Below are 17,528 nucleotides of genomic sequence, written 5' to 3'. Positions count from 1 at the left end.
TAAAACAATCAATCATGAAGACCTCTTACCATTTTTATTGAACAACCGATGAAATTAATAACACTATTGTACAACTAAAAACAACTTGACATTGTCTTCTAAAAGACCAGAAGTAAAACACTAATGAAAGAAAAACCTACAACTTTCACTATTATACAACTTAAACTTGCTAATGTCTTCTCACAGGTCACCGGAAGACCAGGGAAAAGGTAGCTCTCCCAAAGGCTCTATCACCATCAGTAAAGGCTTCGACCACCACGTGAAAGAGTTTCTGGTTGAATAGGTTGGCCTGTGTAGGGGTCGAATTTATAAGGTTCACCTGTGTAAGGATCAAATCTAACTTGAGGTCTTGTAGGTTGGTGAGATGCAGTGCTTAAAGTGGGTGACTTTATTCCCAAACTTCCATAGCTTGATGAGAGACCTGGGAAGTACACTGGAGAAGTATTCCTTTCCTCAAATGTTCTTGTACTGCCAGCTCGAGGTGATGGTGAGTAATCAAAATAGGGCAAATTAGGAGAATATTTCTCATACCTGAGACAAGACACAAATGATTAAAGCATAAATATTAAAAAATAAATAAATAAAAAAAATAACTGCTTATCGATGCATGGACAGCAGATCAATGACAAAAGAAATGTATATACTTCAATAACAAAATACTGTACAACACAAAATTCATTCATAATGGAGAACAAATTTATTAGTTCTGGACAGCGATAACGATACAGGAATATATTACCCAATAAATTTCATCCAAAATTTTCTAGTCGTGTTTAATAGATCCAGTCCTCCTAGGCTCCAATGGCTGAAGGGTGTGTGACAATTTGATGTTTGGATACACATAACCGTCCCAACATTCATACTCATTGATGTTGAGTAAACACACCCCTCTCCCCCCCCCCCCCCCCCCAACCCACCCACCCACACACACACACACACAAAGCCTAAACTTGGCTAGTTCAGCAGGAAATCAATTTGGATATGCCTTTATGAACTCAATTGAATTTGAAGGGTGCAACAGGGATTCCCAGACCTAAGGGCAGCAACAAACAGGAGATGAATCTTATAAGATATTGTCTACAGGTAGATCCTCACAACAGGACTCTCTTAGCACTGGAGCTCAATTTGCTACTCTTCTGTATTACATCATCAATACAATCAAAATGCTGACATTGGCTTAAGTTTTCCATAACCACTACAGTGTAAATTGTAAGTACCGGCCAACTTTTCCATTCATATGTAACAAATGGTGAAGGTTTGGCTACAAAATTAATCAGATAAATCATCAAATAGTTTATTCTCTTGCATGAAATACGCTAGTTGTGCCCTTTTCCTCGGTAAATAAAGGTATCTAGCTAGTATGTGCATGCAAAAATGAGTTTCGCATGAGAAGAACCGGATACAACTGACCGTGAGGTGGCCACGTGAGAAGAAAAGGAGTCCACAACTGGCATCTGGCTTCGACTTGGTAACCTGGCCAATTCTGATCTTGCACTTACATATTCATCTTCCCTTGACGTATATTCAGGTAATTGACTCGTCCTTATGCTTCTAATCTGGTACCGAACAAAATAACGTCACAGGTGAGAGAGATTCTCAACGAAAAAATGTATTAAAAATCTCCTACAAACTACAGGTTTTCTATTTGCATCTACGCAAGTATACCTTGGTAATTAACCCCGCAAGAAATGCTCCTTTGTCAATTTCTTCTCCTCCTGATAACAGGAACTACATACAGGAGAGTACAGTTAGACAGGAGAGTACAGTTAGTATAACATATGAAATGAGAAATGGAGACAAAGACAACTAAAAATCAACCTGATCAAGGACAGATATTGCAGCTGATTCTGGGATCTCCTTAAGACTTCTCAGGCATCGTATGTCAATCTACCAGCAAAAATTTGGAAGAAAATATAAATGATTAAATGGTGCCAATGTCCAAAGAACTAAACTGAAAAAAGTGAAGAATTACTGCATAAAATGATGCCATCGGAATAAAGGCTTAATAAACAATCGATCGGGATAAAGGCATAAAAAGTGGAGACCTCATTATGAGAAAAAGAAAAATTGACTAGTATGAGATTACTCCCATGATATATCTTGCCATTGCTCATGGAAAGCATGTATGGCAAGAAGTGCATATTCAATTAGGACATTATGTAGCAGTGTCCCAAGCTGCTTGATGTAGAAGAAGGTTGTAGATCTCAGATTTATAATCAAACAGATCAGATACTATCCCTATTCTAAACCAATGCATTATAAAAGCTTAAAACAAATAGGTACTAAAAGGTTTGGAAGCCCAATTACATGATGTTATGAGAATTTACATAATTTGCTAGCACAAAGCTAAATAAGTTCCTCCATTGTTTATTTTAATATACTTGGTTTGGTGGAGAATAGGAATTCAGGTCTGCACAAAATCGATTTCACCCATCCTCTGTATCGTGACTATTGTCCCTCGATTTACTCTTTTAATGTTCTTCATTAGCAATGTAAGCTATAATCCTTCAAGCTTGTCGCAGAACTTGATCACCCAACTCAAGGTTGCATATCAGACTTTCAGGCAATTTACAATGTATTAGCCTATTTCTCCAACAACAAGAAAGCAGATGGTCCACGACCACAAATAGCTGTATGCAAGAAAGCAAACACGCCACATGCTAAGAGGCTATATTGTGAATGCTTACATCATAACGGGTAGCAATATCCAGTCGTAGGATCCGAAGCAAACGATCTTGGACAGCAGCAGGTAGTGAGACTACTGCTGCTTCATATGGATCACCAACATGTTCCTGATAGTAAACGATCCATGTCAAAAAGATAAAACAGCAAAATATAACTTGTGTTTACATTCCGTAAGTTTTGGAAGTACAGAATGAAAATATAATCAAATTAACTATTCAAATGCATTAACCACAAAAAAGAAGTCAATTACCAAGATACCAACCTAACAAAACTATAACATGAGCATAGCAAGACCTTGTCAAAATGTAGCAATTTGAAATCTTCCACAGAGAACTACATTGTAAGAATAAGGACCTATTGACTTCACTAAAAAACAAATAATTAAGTTTTTCAAGATTCGATGGTTCAAGTGTGATGGCTACTTTATAGAAATAGGTTTATTAAAGGAACATTCACATCTTTATTTAGGTTGATGGTTTGACTTTTGACAAGGTTCAAGGGTGTAAGATTTTAACCGTCATCATTTTGTCGAATTTGTCTAGATAAATGAAGACTAGAATTAAGAAAGTTCAATTGATTCCAGGCTTACAAATTTCAGCATTGCATCAACTAAATTTAAACATGGCAAGTAGCAGTTTATGCTTCCACATTTCTCTAAATAAAACAGGTATTAAATTTTAAACAATAAAAGCATTGAAATTAAGGAGTATTACACGGCAAAACAATATAAAAACTAGAAAGAAGATTTGGAAAATGGCTAATTTCAATTTCTAAATTCTTAAAAAGAATAATATACAGTACGTTGTATTTAAATTGAAAACGTCATTTTATAAAATCTTACTTTCTCCGTCTCTCAATTGATGCATCATATTCCATTCATCACTTCTCTTTTTAGTAAGATTTTTAAGTGTGAGATTACTATCTTGTCCTCAACTTGTATTCCAAATAAACTTGTACTCCAAATAAGTGGGGACCAACTCTCCACTTTTATTTTACATACCATAATAAAAGCTTATCACATGGGCAAATATGCAAATCACTTCACTCAAAAGTTCTTTATAATATACCTGAATCCAATCATAGGACAGTCATAGATTTGGCATGGATTCATAACTATATCCAATACCAATAGCAATACCACCAAGTATAGGTAACATAGTCCACAAAATACATTCCAAAGAAAATTTGTCTCATGTACGATATAATAAATACATAAATATGTTCATTACAGCGTGATCAAATTAACAAACCTGATGGACTTTCAACACATGGCCACTTGAAGTAAAACCAGAGTCAGCTTTCAAGACTTTGGGTTGAGTCACATCAGTCACGGCCCTACTTGATCCTTCACGGGCTCTTTTCTTGTTTTTCTCAAAGGGTCTTGCAACTTCAACCTGTCAATACACAATGCATTTTCATATGCAATAGCAAACAACTTCATTGGACTTATAGATGACAATAATGAGTCATAAAATCTCTATAATTGCACAACTAAATACCTGGAGCTTAAACAAACCAGAATTTGGCCCTTGGACTGTCCTATCATGCAATCCCTTGATTGCACTGTCAAGATCCTAGAAAAAAGAGTGCATTCTTATTTAAAAAGCTATGATTAAGAAGCACCAGTATGCAAAATGGCAACTGCGAAAATTAAAACAGAATCCTCTACCCATCACTACACATAGAACAGTTGTCATTACTCCATTTCAGCCCTTAGCTAAACCAATTTCATGATGAAATGACCCATCTATATTTTAAACAAAAGATAATAATCCATAGGTGTTCAGTCATGTCAGCAAACACGAGCATAACTGAATAACCATGAAAGGAGATGAACATGACTGACCAACCATTAATGCTAATGAACATGACTGAACAACCATTAATGCTAATGAACATGACTGAGCACACTAAATTGGGACTGCAGGAGAATTTATCTTTCATCTTCATATTTCTTTTGCTTCTGTTTATTATCCTCCCTCCCTCTCTCTTCCTCTCCCTCTACCTCCTTCTCTCCCTCTCTCTCTCTCTCCCTCTCCCCTTCTCTCTCATTCATTACACTATAAATTTTCCTTTGTACTGATCTTTTTTACACTGAATATGGTTTTTTCTTTTCTTTGTTCTTCCAATTTCCTTGCTTATGCTTGCCTTGTCATCAACACAATAGCAAGATAAGCTCCGTTGCTGCATTTCACAAATTAGTGGCGATCTAACATGCATGTAGCCAATGTAGGCACTAGGAATCCATCCAATTTAGTTACCAGCTTACCACTAATGCCATTTTTTGGATGCCCCAACATAATTGCAACATAGCTTTTAAACATTTTTTCTCTGTATGTTTTCTTTAATGCTAGGCCACATCCCCTCCCCATTCAACTTTCTTTATTCTTTTTCCACTTCCACTAGACCATGTGCCAAAAGTGCATGTGGCAACTGTAAATCAGAATAGAAAAAATAATTTGTTACAGCTGACTATAGTTAGAAGGGATAACTTTTGAGGACTTAACAAACAAGTGTGCCTCACCAACAAAAGGTGTGTACCTTTGCTTATATCCTAGAGAAAGTTATTTTCACAAAATGTTTAGATATGATCGAAGAAGTTATCCTGTTTCTCAATACCATTTAGTTGGGTTCAATGGGTAACATAATCTTGTACATTCTATAGATTTTATACGAGTAAGCTGATGGAATTTGTGACATGGTAGGGACATATGATGAGTAATTTAAGGATTAGTCCCAATATTGCAATTTTTATATTTTTTGTGTACATTAAATTGATCTTTAATTCGTATGCCTCAAATGCATGTTATAAATGTGCAAGTTAAATTCATGCATTCGCCATACAAAATTAAGACTTTAAGAGTTCATTTTAACAACATTTATGACATACTATAGCTCCAAGATAACATGGTTTCATCTTAGTCAGTGATTAAGCATATAATTTACCATACTCAGCAACATCCAAAAATACATTAGTGCATGATTCCAACTTAACATAAATACAATGAGATTAGGGCTGCATGCATCCATAAACAGTACATCTTCTCATATTGTAGAAAAAGATATAATACCTGTCTTTTAGCATAATGAACAAACCCAACTTGGGACTGACCCTTCTTAGACAGAACTACTTTCTCTATCTGAAATTCCAAAAGTACCTTCAATATCGTCATACATAATCATATTAAATTAATTAAATTATTTTAAAAGTTAGCCCATACCTCCCCAAAAGGTCCAAACAGCTTCCTCAAAAACCCTTCAGTTACGTCTGTAGGAAGGTTTCTGATAAATGCAATCTTCACCTGATGTGGAGAAATCAACATGTAAAATGGGCTATATCTTTAAAGGAAAGAAAACAAGCAAGAAAGTGACCTTCGCAAACTCATCTGGATCAATTTCAGGTTCCTCCTCAGCCCACTGCACAGTTGGATGGCATTTTCCACCAAGAACAAATTCTGATTTTGAGCTCAATCTATATGCACGTCCAGCAGCCTGTAATTATGAATTTTAAGGAGCTTTGATCAAATTTATAGAACTTAGGATAGGTGATTGTGGAACTGATAAGCCCCCATAAGGCAATATCAGCAATTGTAATTACAGTTTTGAAAGAAGTTTTAAGGTGTTAAGCCGCTTCTGCGGCAACTTATTATCAGCTAGAGAGTATTTGTGTCAGCAAGTGATGTTTTTGATTGGAAACAATAAATGCTTTACATTATCTTTTTATAGCATAAAATATCTTGCTACAAATTTACATAGCTTAGATACCATTAAAGACAGAAATTAAGGAGGAAGTATACTAGGATTTTGCAATACCAAAGGGTAATCAAGCTTTCAAGAGCCTTGACTCTCTCTCAATTATCTACCTAAATGCTAAAAAAAAAAGCCCGGCAATAATCTCCTCATAGATATGGAAACCTTATATACATGACCTCAAAAGCTCCACCAATTGCAAAAGCAAAGGTATTATACTGACAGCTCAACATCTCCAATATAAGACAAAAAGTCTAAGGGAATATCTTTGCACTGTAGCTATGAAGCAAGGATTCCACCCTGAATATTCAACTAAAACTGAACATTCAGACAGCAAAATAGCTCAGCTAACTGAAGCAGACTGGGAAATGATATCAGTAACACAAGGAAGCTAACTAGGAAGGTAGAATGACCCTTCAAGATAGTGAGTCTATCAGAAACAATCTTGCTAATAATACATAGGCAAATTTACCAAAGTGGTATATACTAAAATAAGGAGGTTTGCCACATCAGTATAAAAACTCTAGCAGGATATTACTACTTATATATTAGAATATAACTGAAATCTGTGTGTCTTCTACATATGACCCAACATGAGTATTTGCTTCGGCATTATTTAGGGACTGTTCCATTTATTTTGGGGGTAGTATATTGACTTCTTAAATCATTACCTAGCTTAATTATGCAATCTGTTACTCCTCAAGATCAATAAACTTCGTTTTTGTGTGCCTATGGATGTAGCATGAACTTTATTATTAGCGAATCACATAAATATGTGTGCACTTTATTATTGTTCTTCATTAATCTTTTTCAAATCCATCATAACAAATTAAGTGAAGAAAACAACTGCACCTAAAAGTTGGGAAAAGTAGGCACATATCTTATTATTTTTCTCTTTTTTAATCCAACATTGTCGGTCAAATTATAATATTGTACTTTTCAAAAGAACTGTTACAAATTCCATTTCTAAGTTTAATTTATATCAATTACAGGAAATTTAATGCAGGGGCAGGACAGCAGGAGCGTAATCCAACTACACTTACATGTCATCAACACCACCAATATTAGTACAAACCAATGTGGACCCTCCAAATTTTTATATACAAATCTTGTGATTCAGTATTGGTAAAAAAACTCATCTAGAATGAAGCATCCACTACCAGAACTCCAAGGAATACATTACAATGTGATTAAGCTTTATACTAGGAAGATGACAAATTTGAGCTACTTGAAAAAGCTCCCTAAGCTTAGCATCATCTAAAGATCGATGACAAAAAGGATTGGTCTTTCTAGGATTTGCTGATTTGATAATTTTATATCAAGAGAGATGTAATTAAGAACAAAAAATAAGAAAACTGAGGAGAGAGAGAGAGAGAGTGGATATAAACTCTATAGAACAAAAACCTTGGAAAACAATTATCAACTTTCAACAGAATAGGTCTCTCTCACAAGCTAAATAAAATACAAAATTTTGGACACCTAGCCCTTCCCTCATGCAGTGTATAGAAAGGCAACCTTAGGCATTTAGGGTAGGCAATTTAAAGAGATGCACCAGAAGTGGCAATTTAAACAGATACCCCAGAAGTGCATGAGGAACACTTCAGACAAAAATATTTTAGTGTTTATATAGTGCACCTCACACTTCAAAGAGGCGAGCCGAAGTGTGCGCGGCGCGCCTAGGAACAGAAGGACCTCTATTGCTTAGGAAGTTTGGAGCACCTTGAGCATTTTTATACATTGCCCTCAAATCTAGCATAGGTGAAGTATACTGTGGATTCAGGTGGAACTTTTCAAGATTAGGTAATTAGAATATAATGAGTGACAATAGTATGTTTACAATAGTTGAAATCAATTGACAGCCCCTTTTTGCTTGATTGACCTATTTACTCAGATTGAAAAACGGGTGTAATCTACTCGTATATTGGTGTTGTAACATGTGTTCCTTATCTTATTCGTCAAATCTATCACTTTATCTAGAAAAGGAAATGAAATTAACTTTCCAAACAAAATGATATCTTCTATTAAGTTAGACTTCCATTGGACAATGAGCAACACCTGGGTATTAGCTATTTTCCAGTTACTGACAAATGGATGGTGAATTTTGGTGTTATTTCTGATTCTCAAATGCCTAATTGGACAGATTTTGGAATTCATAATGTGTTGTTCTTGGTTCCAATTAAGTTATTAATTGGTGTCAATTATTAGCAAATAATATTCTTTATAGTCCTTATTTTAAAATCACCCTATTCACTGATAAACAACCCAATACATGCTGAAGCAAGTGTCAATCTCACGAACCTGAGCCTCTAGCCTGTATGAATTCAGATGCAAAATAAGTCACCCGTCATCTCCACAGGACAAACTTGCAAAAATAATCATTAACATAAAAAGGCAGATGACTCACGGCATGGGATGAGAACTGCACAAAACCAAATCCGCGGTTTTGCTGCTTATGAGTAGATGGGGTGACTCCATCACTAGACATCATAACAAGGTTAACAGAATCCACGTCCTGAAATACCTGTAGGAAAAGAAACTCATCTAACAGCTGAAGAAAACACTATACAAAGTTACAATTCTTACAAACAGTCAATAATTCCAAGGCATACCTGCTTAACCACTCTATCAAATTCATCTGGACTCCACTCTGAAAGAAACAAAAGTCAAACATAAATTCTAAAAACAACAAGAAAGATCTTGAAGCAAAAGCCATTTCATAAAAATTAGCATTGACAATAAACAAGGACAGAAAGCTTTTGGTTATTGGTCAATGACTGAAAGATAAAAGGTTGAAACTGAAACTAAAACTGACCTTTGGGAAGATTCCCCAGAAACAGAGAATACTGCTGTGTTGATGGAAGAACACCAATTTTTCTGCCGTCTAGCTGACATAGAAGAAGAAGAAGGTGGACACCGTCACACAAAAAAGCCAAGTAGCTTGAGTAAAATACAATAAATATAAAGAACTTCCTACCAAAAAATTCTCATATATAGTATGATACAAAAAACAAATCACCTTATTAAATCTCTACTTCAGAAAATTTACCGAAAAACTTCTATACATTGAGGCATTCCAGAATAATCCCAATTTAGACTTTTTTTTTATACGGTAAGGTTAACTGGCCAGCCGAAGGCTTCTATCACAGGAATCCTGGCTGGCAATGCCTGAAAGGTAAGGGGAGGGGATTTGCTCATGGCATACTTCATGGTGAGGCTTAAACCTCGCACTCCGAGGATGCGAGGTGACCCCTGGGCCACTACACAAGGAGGTCTTCCTCTATAATTCCAATATAGATGGTATCACTATAAATGGTCATAGGCAAGATAACTACACTAACCATGGTCCGAAAATGCGGTTTCGGGTATGGTTTTGGCCGCAATCGCAAAAACGGTGATGTGTCACGGTAACGGAATTGATGCGGTGATCGTGGATGTGGAAACCGAATTTAAGTTTTACAATTTTATATTTGTATTAATATTATTACTCAAAAATGTTGAAAATAAAAATTTTTAAGTTTTCTTATAGTAAAAAATGATATTTTTAAATTTATTTATTCCAGTATTATTTAAATTATTTTTAATTTTTGGTTAGGCACAAAAGCATTTCCCTCTAAAATAAATTGTTTACAAATTATATTGGGTAACACATAAAGAGTAAAGACAACCGGCTAAGTTAATAGTCAAAAGGTAAAAAGCAAAAACTAATGGTATATAAAATGACACCTGTCCTATACCTACTTCCCCTACCCCCACCTTCCCAACTGGTCACACCCAACTCAAATGTCAGATATCACCAGCACCCCCATCTCTTTCCTCTTCCTGCCTCTCTGTCTCCTCCTTCTCTTTCCTTTTCCCTCTCTGTTTTTCAATGTGTTTTTCAATGGAGTTAAAGAAAACTTCAAGAATTCAAGCAATTTCTCGGGTGATTCAAAAATATATTTTCTAACAGGTCGATTCGGTCCGAAAATGCAGTGTATTTTAATAACCCACATCAAACCACTACATCACGATTTGGTGAAATTGAAATCAGCTACAATTCGCCCGATACGTGATGATGCGGCCGCTATTTTGAACCCTGGCACTAACTTTGTTAAATATATAAAAAATTTGTTATAGTATATGATATTTCATCAAGAATAACATATATAATAATTTTAACCAGTAATCCCATTTAGAGAGGCTGGAAGGCCAATGCATGGAAGCAGAAACTTTGAGGTTAGTACAGAAGTATTTTTCAAACTTTATTATTTTAATGGAAAATCAATGTTGTCTGGGACCATTTCCGGATAACATCTTAGTAGAAAAAGAATTTAAGGCAGTTTTTCCTCTTCAAAAACAAATACAATAAGGATAACACTTCCCAGTTAGGACTTAGGACACCATACAAACCAAAAAGTTTATGTGTTCAACACAAAACAGCTATGTTAGTTGTATGCAAAAGTTATATGTATAATTATTTTTCTAACAAATCTAGAAAGCAAGTCCATACTCCACCGCTGAAGTTAATTAAAAAAAAAAAATTAAAAACACCAATAAAGCACAACCATTTCCCAAGTCCTTGCTCTCAAAACAAAAAACAACCAAATTCGAAATCATGTCAGAGGACAAAGCCATGCCTGTCTGAGACAAAGCATTTATAATAAATTGTCATCACTCCTCTACTTTAAGCTACTGGGAAAATTTTGGTCAACTCTTTTGCATTCTTAATGTCCTGTAAAACCATACTACCATTGAAAATCCCAAATCTAAATATCATTAAAAAGAAAAATCCAAGGCAGTCTGAACATCACTGGATATCCTTCATATTTGCATGCTAAATAGACGTTAATTTCAAACCAAAAGTGTACTACACAATTTTTCACATAATTATTGCCATAATTGAACCTATCCACAGAATCAATCAAGTAGTAACATTTTAAGAAAACAATCTCCTTTTGACATAGCATATTCTGCAATCGTAACATTTAGACTTAACAGTCAACCTGACCTCTGCTCCCTTACTTCCCCACCTAGGAATAATCTGCAAACAAGTAACCCCTAGGAAGAAAATGATATTCATTCATAAAGATCAGTTACCTTTACTAACCTCCCATACAGAGAATGAAATATAAACCACTCCAATCTTGTCTTAGCTACTGCATTTTGGAGCATACCATTAGTCACACAAACTTTCAAAGAAGAACTAAAAACGGTCCAGTCAATTACTGTACACCCTGGGCCAAGAGAGATTTTTGCAGTAGTAACAATCCTACTCCAGCCAAGATCCAATCAAAAGCACGCACCCAAGGATGAATCTTAGCTTTTCATATATAATTTGGCTACGAAAAGGAGGTGAATCGAGGACAAAGTAAAAATATAAAATAGAATAAAATGAAAAACTGACAAATAAAAAACCCTATTGACTGATACATCCATCATTCTATCTCCTTAAATATTGTACCTCATATCCACAATAGGCTTCTCAATCTCTCATTATATAATTGGCTAAATCCACAATAACATGAGAATCTTACACTTTGTTAGGATTGAAGCAAATAGAGGGAAAGGAAGGGAAGGGAAGGGAGATAGAGGTATGGAGTATCTTTCACTTGGATAAGAAATGAGGAAAGAAGAGAATAAGAGAGGGCAGGGGAATGGAGGTTAAATTGTAAGAAATTAATCTCTCCAACAATGGAGAGATTCCCTCCACTCCCCTACCCTTCCCACCCCTTCCTCTCCCTCCCCTTCTTTTCCTTCCCCTATCCAAACACACTGTTAAGAAAGGGGAGAAATAGAAGTGACAGAAAGGGACACCATTTAAGCAGATTGCTGTAAGGAAAAAATTGGACATCCTACCACCAATATAGCTTCCTCAAATTATCCCAATCAAAAGTTCCCAAAGAAATTTCTCAGCAGATCACTCTTAAAGACGCACTTTATATAAATAGTCAACTCAGAATATGACTCACTAACAACCCTAAAAATATCATGATTAAATTAGCTTCTGCTAAGCTAAATTTGAAAATATAGATCCTCAAGTCTTAAATCAGCTCTAACATTTGGAGATATAGATCCTCAAGTCTTAAATCAGCTCTAAAATCTGCAACATGTGAGAACCTTCTTTAGTCACAGGTACGAGTATTAAACAATATAATAGACCCAACACAAAGCCCAAACTAATGATGATGAACCTCAAAGTCTCAAATCCTAGCAATCATGTGTAGAATCTGCAGACAGCACTAGATAAGGTGAGGATAAAAGCTGGCAATGTTGTTTCACTAGCCACAAAAACGGACGAGAGAGAAAATCGTAAAGTACATCATCGGAGAAGACCTGAAGCAACAAACAAAACCCCCAACTAGCTTATTATGGTGGATTTTATCTTCAATTGATAGATCCATGAACTTTCCCCTCAAACCCCAGATTTAAAACCTTCAATTATATCAGGTATATGGAAGTCTTAGGGACCGATTCTCGACTATCCCTTTTCTGTATTCTGGTTACTGTAGGCAGCTGTATACAACTACAAACTGCCGTACCCAATGAGTATTCCATACCAGGACTTCACTCCCTATTCACCTCTCTCCCCGTCTTAAGCCCTTTAATACCTCTCTATTCTCCAAAATATTACCATGTTACCAAGAATATCAACCACGAGTAAAAAGAAAATGTGACATCCTCTTCATTATCTACTAACTTGTTAAACACATGATATATCTTCCTCGGCTTTGTAAGTAAACATTAGTTAAATTTAATAATCAAGTAGCATGTTTCTGGCACTAATGTTGCAAACAAGACAAGACTGTCATAGGATCATCGGCATTCAATCAAAGTATCTGACTGTAGCAAATTAGCAACATTGCCTTCAGGGTATAATCCTAAATGGAGAGAAATTGCAACAATAAGAGGATAACTTCTTCCTAATTTATTGGGAATGTTAAGAATAAGCATTTCAAAAGCTTATGACTATTTTCCTAAACATTGCCTTCATACAACTCATCATATGTAATAAATAGTATAAACTTTACTCGGGAAATGCAAAAGGGAGTTTAAACTCTTTGAAGTCAAAAGTACCAAGTGACTTTACCCACTCATAATTATCTGGTAGTGAGAGTAAATCAAAAAGAGAGGGGTAAAAATACAGCCTTGAGGACAACTTAGCCCATAATATATTATTTAAAGTGAATAAAAAGAAATGTGACAGGCAACCAAATATATACAGTCATCAGAGAAGGTTGTTGGTGCTGCTGCTTCGCCCTAACATAAAGAATAAAAGTCCCAATGTTTTAGATCTTAATTCAGTAGATTACACCTTCGATTTTCAGATCTAAGTTCATGTCAGAGTTGCCAGCGTGTCCAATTTAATACTGTCAAATCCTACCCATATTTCACATTTATATCATGTTCAGATCATGTTTGTGGACACAGGTAAGGAAGGGTAAAATGATAAGTTCAAGCATCACAGACACCAAGCAATCCTCCCCTCCGCCCCCCCCCCCCCCCCCCACACACACACACACACAAAACACTCAACACACTTCCTTGACCTTGTTGCAACCAGGTTTCTCTGGTGCAACAAACCCCAAGCTTCTCTAGGCCACCAAGGCACGCATCAGGAGTCCATCTTACATCTAAGCACCAAAGAGAGGGATAAAAATTTGATACACACTATATGTGGTGAATTGTAAAATATTGCAGTACAAGATATTAAAAGCACGGCTGATGTAGGAACAAGATCTAACAATGCAGTCACCTGAACAAAAGTTAGAAAGAGAGCAGTAACAAAATGTTGCCACTATGAGAACTATCTTCAGTTTTTATTCTGCCATGTTGCAGCAAATCAACAAGAAAACAGAATAGTCACATCAACAAGACTACCATACTTTCATGTTTCCCTCTACAAACGCAATGAGAATGAGCATACCGTAGCCATAAAGTAAGGATGCAATTTTGGAGAGGCACAATCACTAACATGAAACACCAGCAAAGATCATAACAAGAAGTTACGTGATGCAACTAACCCTTACCATAATTCCAGATTTATCACTCACAGCTCTGACAGCAGCTTCTTTAGTTGAGAAGCGAACAAAGCAATACCCCTGTGATAGGAGTGAGATCTCAAAGGTCAAAAAGATAAGATGCTTAATAAAATTGCAATAGAAATAAAAAAAGTAAAACAGAAATAAAAAATAATTGAGAGGGACAAAAACATGAACCTTAGCATTGCCTTTCTGGTCCTTTATCATCCGTACCTCCATAACGTTCCCACATGTGGAGAATAGCTAAAAGGCATTTAATTAAATAGAGATTAGAATATAAGATCGACATAGTGGTGAACTTACGAGCACCATATGTGACACAAGAAAATTATATCTCAATCATCAACAAACAGCAACCACTTGTGAAATTTTGAATCTTTAACGCCACACATAAGACCAACAGCCATCCACAATACCCATGCAAGTCATTCCATAGTTATCGCAATTGCGGCCATATCCAACTTTCAAATCCCTCCTAAAACACGCCTCTAAGTTGAGCTATAAAATAACAGATGAAACAACTCTCGTTAATCTACTAAGAACTCGACATGGAAAATTCAGAATTCTAACCACTATGGCAGGCTTCCTACAGTTAAAACTTAAAAAATGCCAGATGAAAATAGACCACCCTACATCAGGAATATTCTGAAACGCCAAATCACTAACCCTCCAAAATGATATACATAACCCAGAGATAGATCCATCAGTATCAAGGTCGGCGTTCACATGACTACTTGAGTAATTACAGAGCTAAATTACTCAATCTATATAATGTTAATTGCTAATAACCTAGTGGTTAATGCATGTAATCGAAAGTTTGAGGTTACAAAATTTCTGAACAATCAAACAACCCATATTCACTCTCATTTAATTCTTTATAGATAGAAAATGCGCCCACTTTCAAAATTTCTAGATCTGCCACTAATTGTAATAACCACAAGGCAGGCCTACCAAGGGCAGTAAACATCCTCATACATCATAAACTCGACAAGCTGCCTCGAAAACTTACAAAACCCAATTCCACAAAAAGGGCATAATGCATCGACAAGATAACAATATTAATCAATACCATATGCTAACCAACCTTTTTCAAAGAATACATCAATAGCATGCACACAAATTTGACCCTTATAAACATAAACTTGTAAATTAAAATCAGTAATTTGCAAACTAATTAAAATAGTTACAAGAATTAACCTCACGAATTAAGGGTTCAGTAACTGATTGAGCAAGTCCACCAACAAACACTTCCGTTCCTTTGACACCATGTTCTTCGAAAATACAAACAAAAACCAAAACACATTAGTAAAAATCAAAAATTCTGAAGATTAAATTGAACAAAAAATTCTGAATTTCAATAATAATTAAGCAAAATTATTGAAAACTTACGGTGATCTGCTGAACTATTATCAAAATAATAACTCATTTGTCGAAATAATACTGACAAGAATAACAATTTAATTTAGCGAAATTAGGGTTGCTTGAAACTTTAATTTGTAAAAGTAGAAAGTTAGAACAGAATAATTTGAGAAACTTTTTTTTTTTTTTTTTGTGAAGAAAATTAGAAGGAGAATCTTGAACTTGTCGAACTTCGTTCCTATGTGAGGGTGTTTGTGGGGCAGAGATGAACGGATTAGGGGCAGATATTCACCGGCAAAAGCACTACACCGAAAATCGGTTTACATTTACTAAACTGAAATTATTTTTTTTGTGAAGTGAAATTATTTTTTTTATTTAGAAAAACGAGTTAGACTTATTATTGCTAATCAAATCAACTTCCGACAAAGTTAAAAAACTATGGAGGGAAAGAGTTCATATATACAAGTTCCAAACTACCCTAAGTATCCCATCTCGCTACTAAATGGGCTAGCGAATTGCCTACTCGTTTAACATGAGAAATAACAAATACATCAAAAATATTATTTTTATTGAACTGAAATATTATTTTTACAGAATTGAAAATATTTTGTTGAACTAAAATTTTTTCTGCTGAACTGAAATTATTTTTGCCGAATTAACTTTGTTAAACGTAAATAATGTTTACTGAATTGAAATTAATATTACTAAAGTGAAATTATTTATACTGAATATTATTTTTATTAATGACCTCTTCAACAGATAAGGATTCTCGGAATACTACGGCTTGCATCCAATCGTGATACTTATTTACGTTTATGAATATTAATAGTTCAATTATAAATTACACCAGCTTATTAGAATATTGTGTATGATTTTACAGTGGTGTAAAACTATAACGGATAACTCACCCTTTATAAAAAGAAGACCTTATTTTCACCATAAAATTTTTTTTAGAAAATTTGTCAAAAAACATCTTTTAAAACACTTTTGTTGTGAAAAATCACCTTATAATTTTTTGTTTTTGTAAAAACACACCTAAATCCTGAATTTTTTTGCGAGGTAACACCATAGACTGGTTTCAGAGAATTGACTTGTTTTCGGCGTTGACCTTCACGTGAAGGTCACGTGCTCAAACCCTTTCTTTTTTTTCCCCTTTTTTCTCCAAATACTTTCTCTATCCTCAAAACCACCAAACAACAGCCTAGCCAACCTAGTCGCCGACACCGACACCACCACCTAGCCAACCTAGCCACCGACACCATCGCCCATCAACTTAGCTGCCATCACTGGCCACCCAAATCATTCTAAGTTCACCACGTACATTATCCATCACCCTCCAAAACCACTAGACCCACCATGAAGAACCCAACAAAACCCTAAGCATCTCAATAAAAACCCCTAACCACCTCATAAACAACCTCAAACATCTTGACAAAAACCCTAAAACAAATCATTAGAGAGAGAAGAGGTATGGTAGCAATTTTTTTTTCCCTTTTTCATACCTCCAATTAAAAATCCTAAACTAAGGTTAATCAAAAATCACGTGAGGGTAAACTAAGGTTATTCAAATTAGGTGAATTGAGTTTCTTTGTTGAAATTGGAGCTAAACAATGGAGTTTGCTTCTTCAATGGAGAGAAATAGAGCTAAACAATGGAGTTTGCTTCTTCAACAGAGAGAAATGGAGCTAAACAATGGAGTTTGCTTCTTTAATAGAG

At 35.3% G+C, this 17,528-nt stretch overlaps 1 protein-coding gene across 1 annotated transcript; it reads right to left on the bottom strand.

Moving 5' to 3' along the window:
* LOC145586230 (uncharacterized) lies at positions 1-16,116 on the bottom strand. Its single transcript, XM_081643009.1, has 17 exons — positions 15,843-16,116; positions 15,651-15,724; positions 14,631-14,696; positions 14,442-14,513; positions 9,248-9,320; positions 9,045-9,082; positions 8,840-8,956; positions 6,058-6,177; positions 5,907-5,987; positions 5,757-5,825; positions 4,185-4,259; positions 3,936-4,079; positions 2,688-2,792; positions 1,819-1,887; positions 1,666-1,728; positions 1,411-1,556; positions 1-531 (listed from the first exon to the last, which is right to left on the bottom strand). The coding sequence occupies exons 1-17, from the start codon at positions 15,877-15,879 to the stop codon at positions 237-239; spliced, it is 1,644 nt and encodes a 547-aa protein (XP_081499135.1). The 5' UTR covers positions 15,880-16,116; the 3' UTR covers positions 1-236.
* Positions 16,117-17,528: the final 1,412 nt, after the last annotated feature.

Source organism: Chenopodium album, chromosome 16, assembly GCF_948465745.1.
Source record: "Chenopodium album chromosome 16, dcCheAlbu1.1, whole genome shotgun sequence".
Classification (NCBI taxonomy): domain Eukaryota; kingdom Viridiplantae; phylum Streptophyta; class Magnoliopsida; order Caryophyllales; family Amaranthaceae; genus Chenopodium; species Chenopodium album.
Note: the sequence above shows the minus strand (reverse complement) of the source record. Positions and strands in the feature narration are given on the sequence as shown.